The sequence below is a fragment of the Battus philenor genome, unplaced genomic scaffold, assembly GCF_028537555.1.
Source record: "Battus philenor isolate CCGP_79_NKW_IND1 unplaced genomic scaffold, ilBatPhil1.0.hap1 SCAF_1, whole genome shotgun sequence".
NCBI classification, from domain to species: Eukaryota; Metazoa; Arthropoda; class Insecta; order Lepidoptera; family Papilionidae; genus Battus; species Battus philenor.
The window spans coordinates 8,315,093-8,338,961 of record NW_027181661.1 but is presented as its reverse complement, the minus strand read 5'-3'; the positions used below and the strand labels follow the sequence as shown (position 1 = coordinate 8,338,961).

The following is a 23,869-nucleotide window of genomic DNA, read 5'->3' as shown; positions in this document are numbered from 1 at the left end:
ATATTAATAAATGTTAGTTATTCAAGTCTCTGGTACTCGAGAAAAGCATAGATTTTACAAATAAGCCTAATCATGCAGACAGTCCACTGCTCAATTAGTCTCGAAAAACGCAGCTTGAATATTTGTTAAATAATACTAGCTTAATACTTTAAAACACTAGTAACATAAGCCATATAATACATAACATCGTGCAAAAGAGTAATACCACATGAAAAAGATGAATATCCAGCGAAAACTTTGTAGATGAGTGCTACTTTAAATTGTGGTAAAATGGTGAATCAGAACAAGCTAATTTTTGCGTAAAACGGAGGGATTGGACATGAATCGTCTTTTAAATGCCTCAACAAATAGCCAAATGGTCGCATGATCGAAAATACATATCGTATCCAACTTGTATTATAATTTACAAATTTTATTAATATATGAAACAATTCCCGTAATATTTTTCGCTGTTCTCATTTGTTACGTCCATTATATTTATTTTAAACAATTGCTGCTAACGAACACATTTACAAAAAGTTTGTCATTATAACGTTAACAGTACACGCAACCAATCATTTTTATAAGGTCGCAAAATTGCATAACTCGTATTTGTACATTGTACGTATAATATACTTGTATACGTAATTAAAAATTCATTTGAGAAAAAATGCCAGTAGACTTATAGTCTGTATCTATCTATCTATCTTTATATGTAAAATAAAATATATATACATGTTTATAAGGTTAATGCAAACCTTTAAACATTGAGCCCTTTTTTACCTGGCTTACAATACTAAGTGGCATTTCAGATTCTGCAGAGAGCAGGGCGCCGAAGCTCGAAGACTTCCTGGAGAGCCTGGGTTCGTCCATTACGTACTGCAATTTTACTGAATCGTTCGTTGGGCTCCCTTATTCATTGAGCCACGCCACACTTTCTTCATAGCAGAATCCATTACTGCCAATGTTACATTGTTTCACTGACTTTAAATTTCCTTGCGCTTGGAGCATGCCAGACTATAAAATAATGACCATAAGTCATAATATATCGGGTTATAGGCAGGACTAAACGACAGACAGTCTACAGCTCTTATTGAATCTGATAATTTCACTTCCAAAATCGCTTGGATGAATCTGTTTTTTTAAAGCTTAAACACCTACTCAAGAATTTTATCTTGATATACTTACGCCGTCACATTCACAACGGACAAGACTCCCTAAGTTCTTGACACCTAATACCATTAGAAATCATTGCTTTAGCTTAACAATGCCCACGTTGTACTCAGCTGACTAATTGCGAAGCTTCTATAAAGCTTTGAAAATAAACTTGGTCATTCGGTTTGTTAAAATATTTCTCAGTAGTGAATATTTTCTCGTCAGTAAATAGAATTTTTTCGCTTAAAAATGTTTAGATTTGACCAATTATTCGTTTTTAAATTATCAGTTACATGATACAGAGCAAAAGTCTCTTTTAAAATACGCGGCAGGGTTCTTGGTATTTCTTATTAATTTCCCCACTTAAAATATTTTGCTTCCGAACAGGATGTCTTTGAATTTTTTCCTTCATTGCTTTTTTCATTTAAGGTCATATTTTTTTATTTATAACTAATTTTAATTGTATTTATTAGTATTCCGGTACTAAAACATTCGACTTATAACAAATGGATAAAGAGTTCTTTAAATTGCATTTGGCTACATACCTTCTCCATTGCATTTTAATACCACAAAAATAATTAATACCGATTGACGTGGAAATCAGAACAAACTATATGTGTTCTTATAAGATCCAAAAATATCAAATAAAATGTTATTTAAATATCTTTTCTATTATTAGTGTTTATGGTCGCTTTAAGCATAGTCTTTATGGACATGCTATTTATTACTATGAAAAAAAACAGAAGATTGAACCGCATCATATTTTGGAAAACAAATATTTACCTTCTATCTATTAGGTAGAGATATATACAAGTGTAAGAAATTTCTACATATACTACATACTGACTTGCCACGATTCAACGATGGAGGACTAAGACTTGGTATCGTAGGTCGCGGGTTTTATTCCCGGGATACAATCCTATATAATACACACTTTGTGCTTTAATGCATAAAAAATCTTGGCCGGAATATTTTTTGGCATGTTAAAGATTACCAAGAACGGATTTTATAAAATTCCACACCTAAAAAGCAGTGCAAGAGATGTAATAAATAACGTATGATATAGTGAGAAAAAGCGTTTTCATAATAAAGATTACTACATATTAAAATTAATTATTGTTTACTATCTGTTCTTGTAGACCTTATACTACCAGAAGTTACTGGCCTATGGCATTTAAATAGAAGAAATAACCATTACAAAAATATCGATATATTATATCGATTGTAACTAGGTGTAAAAGCTTTCAAGCTTTTTGGTAACAAAATTTCAATCACCCTGTATAATGAAATACATGATGATAATTAATAATGAATATTTTCAGTTTGCAAAAACAAATTAGTGTTGATATTAAAAATATTATGAAAGAGATGTACCTGAAATAATCGTTCTTGCAGAATATGTTACTGTCGCGGGAGTAGCAGCGTTGCTCCGAATCGAGGGGCATCTTGCACTCGCAGCATCTAAGGCAAGGGGTGTGCCAACGTCGCTCCAGAGCCAGCAAGTAGAATCTGTCTGTGATCCTGGAGCCGCATCCGGCACAAGCGTCTTCTGGCGGTGGTGCCGGGGGATCGTCTGGCGGTTCGCGTTTTCGGCAGGAAGTGCAATCACGGGGAGAGCCAGGTGACGCCGCGGGTGCAATTGGCGAAAGATCGCCCCCTCCCTCGTACGCCGAAGGCAAATACCGCTCACTCTGTTGCTGTAAGAAAACAATCCAAAGGTTTAATGCTTGCTTTATTATTTCAAGGGCGAGAAAAAGATACGTTATCACAATCAAAATATAAGAAACATACGACGTTAAATCCAGTTATATATATTTCTAATGATAAATATTCCACCAGCCAATCAAATGAATTATAATGTGCTTCTATCACTATTATAACAAAAAACGCCTCTTAACAGTCATTCTATTATTGACAAATATTACAGCAATAATTCATTTTATATGACGGTACAGAATTCAGAATGCTTGATCATCAAACACCTGCTATATGTTTGCTACGAAGGATTTTGAATTTTGATACCTACATTATGTATCTCGAATATATACTGTGGATTTTATGCAAATTAAAAAATCATTATTGAAATAGATTAAGTACAAAGAATATATATATAACCTTTGATTTTTGTACACGTATGTTTACAAGAAAGATATTAGTCGTTCGCTGTAAATTTGATCGTTTGTTTTTGTACTAAATTGCTTCTGTTATATTCTTCAACTTTCTACACAAGAATACTAATGATATGTTAATGTGTATATGAAAAATAATTCAATCAATGTTAATTAATCCTTATCAATGTTAAAAAAATTATTCATATACTCAATTTAAATTATCAAGAAATATGAGCTGATGATAAAATGAGCTTTTATCAAGTTTGAAGAGATACGAGAATATATAAAAGACCGGGAAACAAAGAGTGCCTATTAATAACCGAAGAAAATTAACAAAGAAAATACTTTCCGCATGGTTCTAATATTTTTCTAACAGGATATCTTTTTTACGTAATTTTCAATTCAAGTTCACGGTCTTTGCAAACATATCATTTATACAATATGTAAGGAAAAGTGTGCTTTCTTAATACATTATAGATACTATCATCATAAACGTCGACTGCTGGATATAGGCCTTCTGCTTAAATTACCAATTGGAGCAGATGGACGCGGCCTGCATCCAGCCAGCGTCTTCAGACGACCTTAAAAAATTTTATAATATTTATATTGAAACAAGATATAGGCCTAAAGCAGCGTTCGTAATATTTTGAAAAATATTTGTGTATGTATGCATAAATTTTAATGTGTTCAGGGAGAAGAATAAAAACGGAAATATTCAACAAATCTATTAATGTATTGCTATCTTGGATATTATAGGTGAGATACCTAGTTACTACGAAGTCCGCTTAGACACTTTAAATTTGCCCTTACGCATATTCTTTTAAATAAATTACTAATAAAATATAATTAACATTCATTACTTTTTGGCTCGATTATTTTAAGATGTGTCAATCTTTATTAAACATATATTTGTAGGTAATAGTTTTCTTACAATGAAATAACTAGTTGAACCGCCAAACTTATTTCTGCCGAATTGGCAATTAATGAGCTTATCTCTAATTTTTAAATACATAAAAAATATTAAGTTTATTTTTACTACAATTTTTTGCCTATTTTTAATGATAACAATTTCATGCTTTAACGCTTTTCTGGACGAAGACAAATGAAAAAACACAAAAATCATAAAAATTTACCTATCCGTTCTGGTATTATATGACGGCTTAACTAACAAGACTTCGTTTAATATATAGATTACATAAACTTCTACAACTGTAATAAAATATCTATTGAAACAGTTTAAAAAGATAAAGAATATAAATATTCTCATTCCGGGTATAGTTTCGCTAATTACATACATTATGTTTCGATCAAGTTATGTATGTAATAAATAGTACATGTGTTTAATGATCACTTGATCTCTTCGTGTGATCGTGTAAGGTTATCTTAACTGCGCTCATAAATGTATAAGCTGTTTGAACTTGAACATAAATTATCCACAAACATATAAATAATGATAAAAGCGAAACCGGGAGAGTACTTTTACAGACTTAATGCGATACACCCCTTTTTGCAGTAGGGGTCGTGATATTTCTCCGACTTCCCATATTTCGACTCGATATAAAATTATTTCATGCGTTACTATCTAGTAATGCTTTAATGCGGCAATTTCATTTCTTTTAGAATATTTTCATAACTCCCATAATACCAAAATTACTTTATAATTATTTCATACATAACAACATTTTTTTCATGTCATGTTCTTATATTATTAAGTCTGGGTCGAAGTCTTTACGTTAACAATATGTATAAACTCGTTATAAAATTTCATCGGTTCTACTATTTGTTTTACTTTTGGTTTTGAAAAAAAAAACATGCAAGTTAGTAATTTTCTAATTTGTGACAAAGGCCGGGGTCGAACATAGATCAGGCTTCACAAACTGTGGCTGAATCGCGGTTGACTCGCAATATAGGAGTGACATTTTTAATCATGAGCCTTTGCCGCAGGGTAAAACCATGATTCAGTTCACTGTCGCTAATAACTGATGAGATTAAATAAAAATCTGAGAGAAAACGGCGGAATTAACCGAAAGAAGGTCTCTCATCAAGATAACGTTAGATTACATACGTCTTTAACCACCCACAAATAAGAGAGTTTGACTGAGATATCTTCTAACATTGCACCTTCAGATTTCCACCTGTTTCAATCTCTTAAAAATTGTTTAGACGGTGTTAGGTTAACAGCAAGTTACTTGTCACATTTTTTTAATCACAGATTCCGAAATATCTTTAACAACAAAAATATGTCACTACTTACAACATGATAATAATATATTTAACCGTAGAACATCCACAAGTACACAAAGGCCTCCTCATAGATTCCTAGCTTGGTCGATGAAAAGCGGCTTACAGCGTCTTCTGATATCTTTAACAAGCTCGCATCTCAACCTAGTGGGTGAACGTCATACGCTGTGCTTGCCGAACCAAAGTTTTTACTCCAAAAACTTAAGTTATCAGCCATATGACCTGCCAAATGCCAGTTCAACTTACTAATCTACTGAGCTATGTCGATTACTGATGGTTGTATACGGGTCTCCTCATTCCGATTCGATTGCAATCCATAAATATTGTTACAAGGAATGATCGTTTTTTTTTTTTCAATTTATAAAACATTTATTTCTATAGTGTGTCCTAATTTATATATAGATATAAAAATATTAGAACTATATGACTATATGAGGCTCATTCACAATTACTTCCTTTGAATGTAATACAGTCTGACAGGATTCACCTTTTTCGTACCAATACTCTTTGGAAGTATCTTTCTGTATTAATAGTAGTGAAAGTTTAATTTAATTTATTATTAGAAGCACGAGGTACACAAACATTAGTGAAGCGGATGATGAGTTACAAAATTTACATTTGGCGCCATAATTTGCGAATTTCGATTCAGTTCTCCTTATGGCTACACAAGCGTAAAGATAAAAAAAGACAGTCAATGATCATCTCGTAATAAGAAATACTAATTTTAAATATAATATTTACGTTTTTTGTTAAGTATATTTAAAGTTTTAATTTATTCTTTCATAATAGACAAGTCCGTAAAGGCTTTTGGATTCTCCTTAATTTTGATAGAGTTACCTTCTTCGCAATCCACTGATTTATTTAACATTAAGGTATAACTAATTTTATTTTCGTTTGCCTTTCTGTAGGCTTCATAAAATTAAGTACCATTTCGTAGACATTTGTGCAGTAGTACAATACACTACCACTTGATGTCTCGGAATTATCTTATATTAAATGTAAGAAAGTCATTAGCATAAAGTTGTTGAAAATCGTATTTAATTTATAAGTGAAGTGATCATAAAACATTAAAATTAAGCCATAGCCGAGCGGTATATGACGAGACTTGCGAGAACCATAATACCACAATGCGATCGCCAACCCACCTATCAAGAGAAGCGATTATGGCATATCCCCCCATAGATATCTTTGGAAAAAGCCTCTGACTTGCAGTAGGCGTCTATGGGCTGAAGCGACGACGATCACTATTGTACTAAGGATATTGTGAAAACAAAAATCCCATCTGGACATGTCATGGGTTCTTCTCAGATCAAGTAATACTTTGAAGCTTTTGTAGCTTTAAGTTGAAGCATGCATTATAGGAGAGAACAATCTGACTCCGTACATAATAAATACATAAATGATATGTTGATAATAAAATGAATAAATTAATAATAAAAGTTAAGTACTCTCAGTTTAAATTTAAATAATATCTACAAAAATACATTATTTACTTGAAAAGAATCGATATGAAGGAGGATGCCTATATAGGTACATTAGCTCACCGTCTCTTGTATCAAAGGGACAAATAACCGTAATTAATACGTTTCAATAAAGCTCGGAACATATGTTCTGTGAGCTTCAGCAACGTACCTATTAATTAATGTAGACATCGTGCTTTGCCAACGTCTTGACAGTGACATGTCGCACCGATATATTCTACAATAATGATCGTGGTTCCAACTCGGCTTCAGAAGTTAAGTTTACATACTTCGTATGATCAAAATATATTTTATTTACTACACTAATTAATTTTTAATCATATTTTTGATATCAATTGTATACTCACTTGTTACAAAGTTCTTCTTGTGACATTGATACGTATTTCAATTGGTTATATATGTAAAAGCTTTAAAGGTGTGTAATTTATAGTTCAATTGTTGTCAATTAATGTACGGTAGATACAATCTAAAAATAATGGTTTTACAAATAATAAAACTTTAGAAAAAAGAGTTTTTAAAATTTTAAAACATTAAAAGTAACTATTGTTTACTATGTCCCTGTAGAATTTTTACTACCACCGTCGCATTCCAATAGAAAAATATTGAATATAGATGTAAAAGCTTTAATGAGGTCTTTGTACATCTTATTTACTGGCATTAATGTGTGGTACACCCTATCTGAAAATCAATGGTTCCATAAGTAATAAATTAGCCAGAAAAGGGGTTTTTTAAAATTCGTATTACTATATATTATAATTATTTATCTTTTACCATCTGTCTCTTTAAACCTTGTACTGCTAAGAGTTATAAGTCTTTCGTATTCGGGTAGAAAAAAAAATGTGACATATTTAAGAGTAATGAATCTATATAGTGTGAATAAATATAAGTGTAAAAGCTGTAAAGCTTTTTGCTAACAAATGTGCTTCACATTCACCTGTTCTAAACTTTTACATCTACTTCGAATCACTGTGTATATTTGTGTAAACATTCATAAATTTAATTAATATTAAACCCAGTAAATACTCATAAAAATGAATTGGTTGACTGGCAGTAATATAACGGAAATAGAGTCGTTGTTTCGAAATGAACGAGATCATCAGACCGTAACATTCCGGGTCTCAATCTAGATAAGAAGAAAACCTTAGCCTAAAGATCTATGCCCGTTGCATTGACCTGTGGGCTCACGACTGTATCACGCTCTGTGTCTAGGCTAACTAAGATCTCTCTGTGCGTTGTGTAAACAAATTATCATCTTCTAGTAATGATATTCACGACGTTTTGTGGAAAGCGGCATTAATAGCACGTATGCCTAACTTAAATGTATGTAGTCGTACGCTTTTTTTGACCGAAAACACTGCCGCCAAGATAGCATTTACAGATTGCGCGGGTGTCTTTTAAGGTAGCAATGCTCAAGTTTTCCCGGGGGAGCTTCGCTACATACTACTATTTCACCGGATTGGGAGACCGCCGAACGTTTAGATCTTAGATCGCTTCCGACCGATCATCGACTCGATGAACTGATGTAATTTAAAAAGCGTGCAACACCACCGTACACGGCTCCTTAAAACTTTCGCAAAATAGTCCAGCCTGAAAAAAGATGCAAGCAGGTACAGACATGCTTAGCCACGACCTTTTGTCATAAGGAAGCGTCGAAAAGAAAAACAACTCTGAGCTTGTGCAATGCAACCATTTTATCATATTTGACCGTGATACTAAGTGATGATGCGATCCTCATAAGTAGAACTAGCATGATAATAGCTTAATTATTTCACTCTGGAAGATATCCGTGTTTCAACTATCCATGTATGTAAAACTGTTTTATCAATCTAATGTAGATAAAGTGATGTTACGCCTCCAAAAAGAACGGCTATGGAATAGTTGAAAACAATAACTTGTAATCTGCATTTAACGATTAAGATATATCGACAGTACTCTCTTCTTCCCTTTATTTTTTTAGCCGATACGCACTGGATAGCATAGGTTTCCCAAAGATATCTGTGTCCACACCATAATATACCACATATGATACATAATAAACCACAAATGATATGATTGGATTGGCGATCGCAATGTGATAATATGGTATGCATCAAAAATTTGATACAGAGTGTGAATTATATAAGATTACATTCCGGGAAATGAACTCGCGACCCGCGATCGCAAGTATTAGTCCTGTAGTATCATCATAAACATTTCTGTTATAGTGAAAACTTTAAAATTTTCTTTAAAATGCCGACGGCGGAAAGCTGCTCTCTTTACAAATCGAGTAAAGCTCTAATTTAATGTGAATGATTAATAAATTTTATATTTATTTTATTGAGCTTACTTTAAAGTTTGTAAAATATTTAACAGTTCTTAAAAAAAATATTGTAACTTTGATAAAATAAATTAAAGAATATTTTACAAGTAACTATAACAAAACAATAAAGGATGGTATCACAAATATAATACCCGCAAATTATATTTATTAATATAATTAATACTTTTATTAATATCTAATCATTTTGTATTACTAGAAAAACTAAAATAATTACACATTCATAAATCGTTTTGTAAGATTTCGTTATAAAATTGCGTTCATACATTATGCAGTGCTTAAGGAATTATGAAAATGTATAACATTTAAACGTAATTTTAAATAAAACGGAAAAGAGAGAAAATGAATTAACATTTCTGACCGACTCGATAATGCTCAACACATATTCATTTATTTCTCGAGCTGACCTGAAAATATAAGAGAGTTACATAATGATTTATTTATATATACATTTCGGCAAACTCGCACACTGTTATACCAAAGTTAAATATACTATTTTTAGTTTTTATATGCATGTAAAGACGAGAAAACCATGTCCTATCGTTTTGATTAGTTAAAGTGATAATTAAATTCCCTATATTTTTAACATTAATATTATTTCAAATATTTGGTGTTAACTTATTTAGATAAGTTTTACAATTTGTTTCGGAAGTGCATAAACAGCACTTTTGTGAGAAAATATGGTAGTAAAGCTTGTCATTTAACTAACCGACGGCCCACACTATCCTTAACATAAAAATTATAACAAAAGTTTTTGACAATCTTTTACGTTAAAATGTGATATTTTCAAAATACGTACATAATATTATGTGTATTATGGTGAAATAATTAGCTCCCAAATATTCTCTTCGAGTAAAGATTAAGCTGGTGACACCCAATGTTTAGTGTGGTACACATAGCCCTAGTAATCTTGTGTTCCTTTCGCTTATTTCGAGATATACACAAACACCGTTTCTTCTAACATTCTCTATACCAAAAGCCTGGATAGCTCTGTAACTTAGAAACTAGGTGTATCATTTAGTATTAGTACGTTTGTGCTGACAGACAAATAAGTGTCTAAAACAACAAAGAAATGAGAAGCACGCTTAAGAATATTAGACGAAAAATTTCTCCAGTATTACGAAAGGTACACCGCTTATTACAATATTATTGATAGCATCAACCTGAATAAAGCGTTCTCCCGTTCATTAGTAATATGTTATTCATGTTACATGTTCAACGTTCAATTTTCAATTCCGAGCTGCACCGAAATTAAAGCGATCATTGCGGCCAATTTGATATCTATCTCTATAAATTATGCAACATTTACGTGAATAAATGTAAGACCTAAGAGTAGTACTACTTTCAGTGATAAGTTATTTATGAACGTAAGCACAAATAATGCATAAATGAAAAAAAAATGCTTCAAAATATTACACATAACCGTGCTTTTTAATATTTAATCTAAAAACCTTAGATTAAAAACCCCCCATCAAGTGAAAATAAAAATAGAATTTTTAAACTTAAAAGAAGAAATAAACAATATATTACTAACCGTTGTACATCTCTTATCAGTGGAAATAATTTTCATATTGGCATTTTAATAGTTTCATAAAATGTAAACCATAATCGTCATTTAATAAGTATTTATCATCCCAAACATTTCGGATTTATAAATTACTTTTACCAGTAATAAAACGACGCATATATAAAGATTAACACCATTTATTTTATTTGTGGTAGCTATTTAAAGAAAGACCTTTGAAACTTTTATAATTCTCTGTTTACTTTATAAAATAGCTGAACTTTCTTTCAAATTATACACGGACAATAATGATCATATTATTTAAGATAAATTTGAATTAGTTATGTAGAATAACGATACATAAGTAATATACAGTTGAACTCATATGTGACATCAATATCTTACAAAAGATTTCAACGCAAAGTATCCGCAGGTACATCGAAAAACGATTCAATTATTGTAGACCCATATAATTTATCCACCAAAATGTAACAATGAAAATTTATTTATGATCAAGAAATTCAACGCTGTATAAAATAAAAATATAATTAAATAACACCAAAGCTCTATACGAAACTTTATAAAGCAATCAAGGAAAAAATATTCAATTCCTTCAGTCTCGTTGATAAGCTTCAATAATATCAATTCCTTAATTAACAAAGTAAACGCTTCTTTTATTTGAAGTTTCTAAAATGAAATGTTTGGAATTCTATAAAATAAAAACAAAATAAACTGTGCGAAGCGGACGTAAATGTAAATAAATAAGAGGGCTTTCAGAAAAATAAATTTCAAAGGTAATTGATCGCCACCTTCCCTCGTGTTCAAATAAAGTAGGTATTTTCGTGAAAGACGAGGCTACTTTTAATTAAATTTAAAATCGGAATATTTCTATTTAAATAGGCATTTACAGGCACTTTTGGATCGTCCATTATAACCATCCATTATCCATTATAACTTTATAAGTAGCAAGCTACCACCGGCTCGGAATGCTGATATACTATGAAAAGCCACCCAGAACCTCGACAGTGGCTCTTTTAAGTGAAATTTTACAATATTTGACATGTTCATTATAATATCAAGCATATAAATGAGTCAGCAAACCAAGTTACACATTTCGATCAAGTAAAATAAAGTTTTGATGTATTAAGAGAAATGTAATTTTTAAATTTCTCACCCAGTGCATCGCTCCCCTCTCCTCGTACACTCCCATCTGGGGGTCAATTTTTCCGTTTTCTATTTTCGAACGATTGGGCCTTTGCCCCACTGCACTACAGCACTAACACACGTGGCATATCAACAATGCTCGCTGCGCCGCGGCCGCCGGTCTACTGGCGTGCAGCGGGCGCTCCAGCGGCTCCGTGAACAGGAGGCGCCAGGCGACGCCCCGAGCTCCGCCCCCGGGTCGATGGTGGGCGCTGGCGACACATTTTTTTTTCACTTTTTCATTCGCGCCGTATCTGAATTTTTTGAAACTTATCATCTTCAATTGTTGTTCCATACAATTGTTACGGACTACTTGACATCGTTTTAGATTTTTCTTTATTAAATTTATAACTACGATGAAGTTTATGTTTACATAATAATTATAATAATCATAAAGACTTTTTATTACAAATTTGCAGATTACGTTTCAGAAAGTGTTAGTAAGTATTCTTAAATGGCATTTGGGTTTTTGAAGTGGCAGGACGCAGAAGACGCCAGGCCTCTTCAACCTCTTTTAAGGTAGCGTAACTCGACAGCTCCCGGAGAAGCCTCGGCTCGGGCCGCTTCTTACTAGTATTTCTCTGAAATGGGAGGTCACCAAGTTCTTAGATCGCTTCTGCTGACACTCTTAAATTATTGTTTAATGCTAAAAATTTGGACTCCTGTCCAAGTCTTCATGTACAATATGTATACCATATATTTTTTCATAAATTCTTTCATAAAATACGCCTCTATTTAGCACTTGCTGTCCCGACAGACTTCGAATTGTAGGTACAAAAGTTACAAAAATAAAATACAATTTCTAACATAAATAATAAGAAGTTATATAAAATATGTTAGTTTTAACCAAAGGTAATCCTAACATGACTTTTTTATTTTTTTGGTCAACGTCAAATAATTAATAGCTGGAAATGAATGTTATACTGTAAAAGATCGATGACAAGTAAACGTAAATGCACTGTTGGGCGCCATTACAGAAAATTATCTTACAGACAGTGACGTTTATAAACTGTTCATAAATGTTTATAAAAAGCAGTCAATTGAACCCCAGCCGTAATAAATAACCATTAACCATAAAAATTATAATGCAAAAAAGTTTTTAAATTGTCTTTATAATTTTACCCAAAAACTGATGCACCCTGTATTATCACTTTAGCCACAAGGTAAAGCTCCCCGTACAGATTTCTAATAGGACCATTTGGTAGTGGCAGTCTGCGTCTTGTATATAGTACTGTACGAATTCAGTCGGGTGTATTTTCACAAGCCATAAAAGAGCTATCCTTGTGGTATATTATAATTATTAAATAGTACTTTGAAAATCGTATCATTTACAAAAAGTGGTAGGGCCTTCAATTGTAAGGATACTTATAGTTTAAACAGATCCTGCGAACTGTACGTTATTTCATTTATACTTTTGTGCCTGAAGGTGTAGAGCAAAATAATTAATCTCGTCATCATCATCATTTCAGGCGTAGGACGTCCACCGGCGTATACAAGCCTCCGTCATATATTTCCAACGAGGTCGATAGCAAGCGGCTTGCATCCAACGTCTAAATACCTTAACAAGTTTGTCTATCCACCTTGTCTTGCACTTGCCAGTCCGTGATATCCTCTCCAGAACATTAAGGCCCTGACGGCCATTTGATCGGCGCGCTGTGTAGCCAGCGCACAACTTTAACTTGTCCGCTCGTCAATGATCTGATAATATTTAGCTCACAAAGCCCTTGACCACAGAAACCCACATTGGATTGACAAACAAAAATTCGCATAACGCCTCCAAAAAACAACATATCTAAATAGCTCTGGAATTTCTTTTAGTGCATAAAACAATGACCGCAAATGTCATTAACAACTAAAGAACATCGAAGTGTAAGTTTTTCAAAATTGCACAGCCAGCTGCAATCGACTTAACATTCAACTAGGATAAAAAAATATATTTTATGCAGATGTTCCTAGTCACTATACAGCAGAAACCTTTATTAGTGGTGTTAAACCATGTCATTTTTAGTTTGTTTTATTTTCAACTCTTAATTTACAAATTCTTCTCATAGCCCTGCATTTATTCTGAGTGTCCTTTCATAAAATTGTCTTATTTTTACTCATACCATGCTTCCACTTAGACCAGCGGTAGGTGACTAAGACCTACGATCGCAGATCACGGGCTCTATTCCATAGATTAAATATCTAATATAATTCACACTTTGTGCATTAATTATATAGGATTGCCAAGGTTCACAAACAAGTCTCCAGAAGATGGACAGCAGCGTCGTCTGCGTCCCATAATTCCACACTGCGATCGTCAACCCGTCTGCCAAGCGTGGCGATTATGAGATATCTTCCGATAGATTTCTTTGATTGAGGCTTATGCCTTGCAGTGGGCGTCTATGGACTGAAACAACGATGCTACCTCTATTAATATACATATGTTGAACTAAACATGTTGAAAACCAACTACGTATAGGTTTTCATAAATCATTGTTCCGGGTTCCACAACGCTTTGTCATAAAATAGTATCTTACTGTTGTAGCAAAGAAAATAACAATTATCTGAAATGTTACTGTGTACAAAAATGATAATTTTACTAAATGTTTAGAAGTAGTTATTGACACGAATATTTTAGTTTTAGATTGAGTGAACAATGCTATGTGATAAGACAAAGTCAAAAGAGCACGGTAATGAAGTGCGGACTTCGCTTTGTGTTATTTGTTCAAGACAAAAACAATTCGTAAATAATGAATATGCAAATAAATAATTATTATCATTGTCATTAAAAAGAAATTAACTTATTAACTTTGATAAAAATGTTTGACATCAGAAATGGAATCGATGTGAGATCCCACCAAGATAAATCACTAACACCGATTGACTTATTTGAATTTATGAAATGATGAAACTACTACCGTGGTCAAGGTGATTCATGTTTTAAGGTTGCAAGCCTTTAAGTTATAAGAATTACTTCATCAAGTATGACCAAAGCGATGTAACCGCGAGTTATGCAAAGAAAGTCAAATGTAATATAAATTATAAGAATTATAATTTAAATGACTACATAAATAAATAATAATGACTAATTAATATTAAATTTGGAAATCAGATCAAAAATTTGAACCGGAGAGAGTTACGAGCGACGCACGGTTAAGCTAAGAGTATCCCACAAGTCCACTTCAGAGCAAGTATGTGGGCAACGAAGAAAGACACCTATCCATATATCGTCTGCTTTTTATTCCACATTGTACCCGCAGTTCCAAAGGGATGCACCGATCTCTCCTTACACTCCGCAAAAAAGTGTGGTTGCAAAGCAAGTGCGCTGGCGGTAAGTCTATGATAAAATAGTATCCTCCGTGGTAGAATTATAGTTAGCGCTGGTGCCAAAGGTATGTTAAATGAAGATGAAGTGCGTTTCAAGATAGCAGGTAGGGCAGCGATGATGCAGGAACATCGTCGAGGTTTTAGTCAATGCAACTCCAAAGGTTACAAGTGCAAGATTCAAAGCAATACAAGAGAGAAAGACAGAAGCTTCTAACTCTACTCATAACAACTTACAAAATCGTTTACCCTACCCTGCTTTACATCAATTCCGTTCAAAAATTGCATAAAACGTCACATAAAAGTTATATATTGGTTATATATGTAAAAGCTATGAATAGAAAATGGGTAGATCATTTACTGACAATTAATGATCGCTAAACCCTAAGCTAAAATCAGTGATTTCAAAAATAATACATAACGTTATGATAATATAATGTAAGGAAAACCATTTCCAAAATTGACATAACTACATATTAAAATTTATTATTATTTACTCTCTGTTCCTGCAGACTCTACACATGCTGAAGTTACTGGCCTGTCGCATTCTAATAGAGATAAATAATATTTCGGAGTGAGCACTTTATAAAGGATTGTTTGAAATAATTGTATAAGCTATTAGCCTATTTGCTCTGACTAATGTATAAGATAAAATTTAAGAAATGCTAAATAGAAAAGATATTACTTAGAAAATATGGACACTATGTTTATATAATACAGAAAAAAATAGAATCGAATGTAATATACAAATAATTAGGTGTTAATAAATTTAAGAATATTTATTTGCCTATCGTCTTCTCAATAAAGTATAGGAAACCCACATATCTAACAGATAGTAATAGTGAGAAAAAAAAATAAAAACAATAATATCTAAGATAATTGTATGTAACAAAAAATATTTGTAAGACTTATACTAAGTTATCTATGTGTCTAAGTAAAAAAAAACGGCACTTAGATGTTACAAACAAATATTTCATTGTGTATGAAATTACTCGATTAAATCGGATATAAATTAAAAATTTAATATAAAAAGTCACTTCGGCAGGGATTTGTAAGGCGTGATGGTTAAAAATTTAATTTATATTTTAATAAATAACAAAATCTGAGAAACACACCATTTCGTATATTGTGCTTTTTCACGTTTTACGTGTAATAAAAATAGTATATATTAATTCACTGCAGTTTTCGCCTTTTTATTAGCGTTATCTTGATGTTAAAAGTTAAAACAATACAATGAACCATTAGAGAAAAACAATAGGCTGCTAAATTTATATCAAAAACACAATAAAATTCACTAATAAAAATTAAATACATTTTGTCTTGTAAATTTAAATGTCTGCTACTCTTCTACATCATAATCAATTTGTAGAACGTTACTAGACATAGGCCTCCTCCATAAATTTTCAATAGAAGCGGTTGGAAGCTGCCTGCATCCGGTGTCTTACGACGACCTTATTACGGTCGTAATCCGTAATAAGTCCACCACCTTGTGAATGAATGTCCAAGAATACGTGGCCTCCACTTTATGGTTCCAGCTACCTTTTACCCATTGTCATTTCAACTTGCCAATCCATTGAATTATATTAGTTTCTCGTGTTCGTCAAAGGAATTTTCTTCCTAATTCGATCTTAAGAAATCCTGATTTCCAATATTGCGGCTCCACAATTCAATTCAAAATATCTTTATTCAAGTAGACATTCACATGGGCTTTGAGGTCGTCGATTATTTTAACATTATAATTAGTAAGCTACCACTGACTTGGGACGTTGATCTGCTAAGAAAAGCCGGCAAGGAACTCGACAGTTGCTTTTTCAACTAAAATATAAAAAATTTCATGTATATAATATAATACCAATTATGAAAATGCACATGTTCCACACATTCCGATCACATAAAAATTCTTGAAAGCTGTAGTAAGATTTACTTCATAATTTTAATTTCGATTTAATACTAAGAAAAGTATTTGTAAGATATCTTGTGGATGTTTATTACATATGCGTGATGAAAATATTCGTAACTTTTTGAAGAATGAATCGAGGCATTAAGAGTTTATTTTTATTTCTTGTATTCATGAATCTGTCGCAATTTTTCATGTTATATATTTAATTATGGCTCATAATCAATGTTATTAAAAATGTACAGCGGAGCAACCCTCAGGATACCAATTTCTTTCTTCTCTTAAATAATACTAAATTAAAATATATATATATTTATATTTATATTGCATACTTGACAAAGATATTGCGCCCGTAATTACACTTTTTATTCAAGTAAACAGAACATGTACAACACATGAAGTTCCTTAGCTTTGTTCAAAACATTTAACTAAAACGAAATTTTGGACTAAATCTCTTTATTAAAATTTTCACTTTGTCGTTCGTTTTGACGTATTTTATTCTATTCAGTTCGTTCGAAGTTCACCTAAACAAAGGTGTCAAGTTTCGCTAAAAATATGAACATATACATCACTACAAATTAAAATAAAACTTAGCTTAACTTATAAATTTAATGAAACATTTACACCTGAATTGGAAAGTAGGCGCGCAGGAGGAATGGCCGCTATGACCATGAGGTTCTGTCGTGGAAGCCACAGACCGACAAGCACAGCGTAGGATATCCCCCACAAGGCGAACAGATGACCATGTTTAGATTGTCAAAAAAAAATATTTCGGTCCTTACAGACTGTACTTACAAGTTGTTGGCCTCTCTCATTTCAATAAAGTATCATAGTGGTTCCTTTATACAAGATGATTTGAAAAAATGGCAAATGTTTTTTGCCGACAAATGGGCTATACATTCACCCCGTGGGCTATACATTCATCAGGTCACCTTATATAGTATATGCAAATATACATGTACATTCTTGGCTCTTCATACTATATAAGTTTTCTTGAGAAATAAAAAGATCGAAAACCAATGGTAAAAGACAAAATCGACTCGTGATTCTGACACATTTCTTGAAGACTGATCAATCCTCCTCGATCGAGGATTAAATATGGAAAATTATGAACACAGGTACATTAACAAGTTATTACATCAACTGAAAGTAATTTAAAACTTATTAATTTAACAAAACCAAAGACCACTCAATTGATTGAACAAATTTAATCATCTTAAATTTTAATACCATGAAAAGTGAAAGGCCAAAAAAAAACCTCTTTTTTAATTATTTCGCTCGAGTTAAGAGCGTCGACTGCAAATTGATGAACCTGAAACATAAAACATTATGAATAGCTTAGAAAATCTATGTATATATACTCTTGGTAACAATACAATGCAAGTCGTTATTATCAATAAATCGTCGTCATCTTTGCTACCATATGACGCCCAATGAGTAATAGACATGGTCTTCCCCAAAGATTTTCCATACAATCGGTAAGAAATCACCAGTTTCGAGTATCTTTCGACGGTCCTAACAAGATCATCTTTCCACCTTGTGGGTCGGTCTACTTCAGAATTTTAAGGCCATAGCCATTATCTGTTCTGTGAGCTATATGGAATTACTCTGCAGTAAATATATTGTTTTAAATGTAATATTATTTCCAGAATAAGTCAACTACTAAACTCTTGCATTTAGATCTACACCTCCTTTAACGTTTCATATGTACAAAGTAAAGAAAAATCATTTGTAAAGGCTAAAATATTCAACGAAAGAGGATTTCAGCCCATTTATGCAAATAATAATTTATGAAACAAGTAACGATAAAGTTTCTATGTTTATTGACAAAAAATTAGCATATGGCTACTAAGCAAATATATTTTTGAAAATATTTCTCTTTTGATAAACGTGTGTATGCTGCGGCCTTTGAATGATTTGAATTATTATGAATTAAAGAATTTAGTTTAATTTAGTTAAACGTTTAAGTTAAGAAATATTTTAAAAAAAAGACTAGAGTAATTTAGTAAACTCTAAAACAAAACTTAAAAGGGAAATATTAACGATTATTAAAACACAATAGGTGCGGATGCTAAATCTGTGGTATATGAATTCAATAAAAATAGCGTATGTGCAAACAAAATAATTACCATCCCATATACCAATGTTGCACTTAGTGGTGCTATAAGGGTAATAAGCCAATGGCGTGCCGGACAAGTTCTCTTCGTGGTTCTGTAACCACATTTGGCTATAGCAGCAACATTTAAGTGTAAGTTTAGCACAGTCTTCAGTAGGCAGACGGTCAGTTCTGTAGTGTATCCAGCCAAACCATTCTGGTGTTATCTATTTGAACAAAAATTAATTAACACAGTTCTACAGGTACGGTCATAAACCTTTGTTGCGAGTATACTTCATATTCTTTCGAAACATGCTATTGTACTATGGTGAAAAGAAGTCAGACAAGAAAATTAATTAAATTGACATCACCATCATCATCATCAGCCGAAAGACGTCCTCTGCTGGACATCTGCCCCACGTAGATTTGCAATAAGATACCGAGGCTGTCTATACCCAGCATTTTCAACTCACTAATTCGTCTAGATATAGGTGACTCAAGTATTTTTCTTTAATAATTTGGCATGCAAAAGTTCTTCCAGAGTTGTTTCGTTAGTGAGTGTTTTTTTAAATTTATTTTTTTCTGCACCGTTCAATATAGAGAGCCAAAGGAATTTGCAGCGTGTTATGCTTCATTGCTTAAAAAATTATGCGAAGGATACTGCAAACGAGAATTGCACCATTTACGGGAATGGTAGGTACTAAGACTGTTATGATTGTCTGTAATTGATTTAAAAATATTGAACTTGCAATTTCAAGTTGAAAACCGCAACGACTGCCGAGCAACGAATGATACGGACATTATCAAGACTGCATTTAACCAGGATGGGATATGTATATTAGACCTCATAAACCGCGTCTGTATGTATGATTTACTTCTCCAACAACATGGATGGATTTTTCTTTTCAGAGGATTGTCACTGGAAACGTTATTAGATTTTTTACCAAAATGTTCACTTAGTCTATAGACAATGGACCGTTGTGAAGACAAATATGGTTCTTCTGTGTAAAAGCACAAAAGAACCTTTTTATTGTATATACAAACCTTCATAAAATAACATAAATAAAAAGAATACATCCATCTTCTGCGCCATAAAAATCTCTCACCTGAGTACCGTCGTACTCGAGTTTAACGTTCTTGTTGAATTCCACCCATCTACTGCGCCCCAGCATGTAATAGGGATTTTCAAAATACTGGTTTCCATAACTATCAGTGCCAACAAATTTGCCATCCTTTAAAAAAAAGTTCAGTAGAATCAAAAATGCTAACACGCATACAAAGTTTCCCATAAATCAACGTTATGCAATCGGCTGGCTACCTTATCGATGTCGCATATTATGTACTTAATTGCCAAAAAAAAATATTGAATTTTACGTATTCCATTACTACAAACCTCAACTTTTATTTTTTCACTTAGTTATCACAATAACCCGTATTTAAACGAATAATATTTCATACTTCAATGGTCTGATTTTAAAATAAAATAGCAGTAAAATTTATTAATAACTAGTAAAAACTTGTAACTTTGTGAAAATGGTTTGATCAAATTTAAGAATTCTTGATTTTCCCTACCACTATCTTCTCTAACCACAAAATTCGACTAAATGTTGTATGTGATAACCGTTGTCTATAATATATACCGTTGTCTCATAACCTATCATACTATATATACACTGAATATAGTATTAGGTGTTGCACCTCTCGAACAAAATGGAAAATTAAAATTAAAAGAGAAATTTCGAAAACAAAAGCTGAATGTTAATCAAAAGTATACAATATAAAACTAATAAGCGGATGTGTTATATACCTATAGGTATATAATATGTGCGCCTGTCTTGAACCATCTCAATTTCTCTAAGGAACTATAAAGGTTGAAATTTGGAAGAATTATTCCTTTCGTCGTAATGTATTATACATTTTTTTGCTCGTATACGTGTAAAACTCGTCCAAAATTTTTTTTGTCTGTTAAACATTACAAATAATGGATTTATAAAATTTAATTAATCCACAAAACGCAGCGCGGGCCACGCTAGTCGAGTGGGGAACAGTTAGTGGTAGTGGTCAACAAATTAAATAAGATTTAGCTCACTTTGAAGTTTTATAACAGCAAAAAGCAATTTTGATTCTTGACGAATATTCATGTCTATAAAGTCATAAAGTTCACAAGCTAATGTAATTATTACGGAAACATTGTTTAAAAAAATGTACTAGTAAAAAATAACCTTTAGTGTGTCATATCGTCCCATTTTATAAATTGACGTAAATAATCCTCCATTTTTGCTTATAATTGATAGCAAATAACTAATCTTTCCCAAGGGATTCATTAAATTTTAATAAATTTCTTAAATCACTATACTTGGAAACCAATCACTTTTGACATAATTTTTTTTGTTATAACATCAATTTCTTAATTTTAAGTTTATTTAAAAAGGTATATATAATCTAACATTGAGGTTTTTATACACTATCCAACAATGTGTGAATATTTTTATAAAAAGCGTTACCGCATAGGCACTTGTACGCTCGTTTTCATTGGATTGTATTATTGTATAAAATGTAGAAATTGCTATTCCATTATATTTTCAAATAATTTTTAATTTAAATTATTTTTTGTTATCTATGTAGTGCGTGCGAATGTATCCTATATTATTCCGCTATTTAAAGTGCAGGACGCTGTCGCTATAACAATTTATAACTAGTACAGCTGCCAACGACAACGACTAGAATTATACTATATATCATGATAAATAAATAGTTTAACGCAAATCGCAGCTTAAAATTTAAATCGTTACCACTATTTACGAAGACTGAAAAACTTACAGCTAATTATATATGAGCTTCATTATCAGAATTCAGATTTGATCTTGCAGCAAAATTCCGAGCATAATTCTCTCCATTGTTTTCTGAGTAACCTTGAAACCTCATATCATTTTATAAGGCTCATCGCAGGTACGCACGACCACGTAGGTGACAATACTCTGGTCAAAGAGCTTCGTCTTAAGACATTGCGGTATTTGGGACAAGATTTTTCGGAGCTTCCCGGACGCTGCCCATCCGAATCCAACTCATGGTGGGCAGCGATAAATAAGCTTAACCGACTATAATTTAATTCACTGGCTACACTTATCATTGCTATCTATCCAAGAAAGCGATATTATGTATTTCAATAAAATATAACAAAACAAAATATATACCATGTGTTTTGAATAAATAATTACCAACTCACCAAAATAAATGCAACACAACAAACAACAACTTTTTAAACTTAAGCCTAAGAAGTAATACCCATTATTATCATTTCAGTCGTAGGATGTCCATTGCTAGGCTTTGCCCCTTAGATTCTCAATAGGACCGAATAGAATGGCCTGCATCCAGTCTCTGCCGACAACCTTTGCAAGATCGCTTGTTCAACTTGTGGGCGGTCCAGTCTACACTTGCCGGTCCGTGATCTGCACTTGAGAACCTTTAAGACATCAGCAGCCATCTATTTTGCGCGCTATGTGGCCTGCCCGCTAGCACTTCAATTTGTCAATCCGCTGGGTTGTACACTTTCGTTCGTCTACGGATCTTCTCATTTATGGTTTATTCTCGTGTAAGTCTCAAGCATAGCCAATGAGGTTCGAAGTGAGAAATCACGTTTCAATGGCGTAAATCATGGTAATACCTAAAACTCATCTCGTCATGATTCAATAATTATTGTCATATTTTTATATTTCTACAATGAATAAACTCGGGTTTAATTGCATGATAAAAATAGTTGTTTTCATCAATAGACCAGAAAAAATATTAATTCAAATTCAGTGAAATAAAAAAAAATGTTAAGTGGTTATTTCTTCGTTCACCGTTAAGTCTCTAATAATATTGATAGACATGAAAAATTTAAAAGCATTACATAAACCTGTAACCAGAGTATTCATTTTCTTACCAATAAATTCGAATTTAAAAATCAAAAGGAACATGTAAGATATCAAATCGAGATGTATATAGAGCAAAAAGCTATGAGGACACAAATTATAATTAAAATTGCCAATACGACGTAATTGTTCGATTCCATCGGTCCAGAATCTCTCAAACAGGCCGATGGCCATATCTGACTTATCTAATAGTCGGAACTTCTTCAACTCGCGTATTGGATATTAATGACCAGAATACCATACGCCATGTTGTCATCTCTTCTTTTTCTAAACCATTACTATCTAAGGAGTGGGCAGAGGCGGATGAACGCTATTGCAGAAACTCCCCCCTGTCTCCTCACGCGCATATCTAAGCCGCGGTACAGTAGCTAGTAATAGGACGAAATTTATAAAAAAGGATGACCTGATGAAACACTGGTTTAAAACTAATACAATAGTAGTAGTTCTAATAATAAAACAACTATAACAGGAAAGCAACATAATTTAATAAACAACATTTTGAGTTTTCCCTCAGAAAGTTCACAGCCTAGATAGATATTCAATGCACAAATTAAAATAAAACTTAACCAAATACAAACTTAAATTTTTCAATGTTTTTTTTCTACGAGTTATAAAAATTGTTTGTGCGTTTACCAAATTTAAATGCCAAAAGAATGTAAATAAAAA

The 23,869-nt window shown here is 32.4% G+C and overlaps 2 protein-coding genes across 3 annotated transcripts in view; both read right to left on the bottom strand.

Moving 5' to 3' along the window:
* LOC137918994 (protein apterous-like) overlaps nt 1-12,085 on the bottom strand; it is a 63,807-nt gene extending 51,722 nt beyond the window's left edge. For both annotated transcript variants that reach the window (XM_068762050.1, XM_068761990.1), the window contains exons 1-2: nt 11,963-12,085; nt 2,509-2,831 (exon numbers count right to left, since the gene is read on the bottom strand). In XM_068762050.1, coding sequence (XP_068618151.1) covers nt 2,509-2,831; nt 11,963-11,998 — 359 coding nt within the window. In that variant the 5' untranslated portion in view covers nt 11,999-12,085. The remainder of the gene's footprint in view (nt 1-2,508; nt 2,832-11,962) is intronic.
* Nucleotides 12,086-18,477: 6,392 nt separating this feature from the next.
* Nucleotides 18,478-21,613, bottom strand: LOC137918733 (probable NADH dehydrogenase [ubiquinone] 1 alpha subcomplex subunit 12). The gene is made up of 4 exons (XM_068761620.1): nt 21,512-21,613; nt 20,396-20,521; nt 19,324-19,516; nt 18,478-18,506 (listed from the first exon to the last, which is right to left on the bottom strand). The coding sequence occupies exons 1-4, from the start codon at nt 21,611-21,613 to the stop codon at nt 18,478-18,480; spliced, it is 450 nt and encodes a 149-aa protein (XP_068617721.1).
* Nucleotides 21,614-23,869: the final 2,256 nt, after the last annotated feature.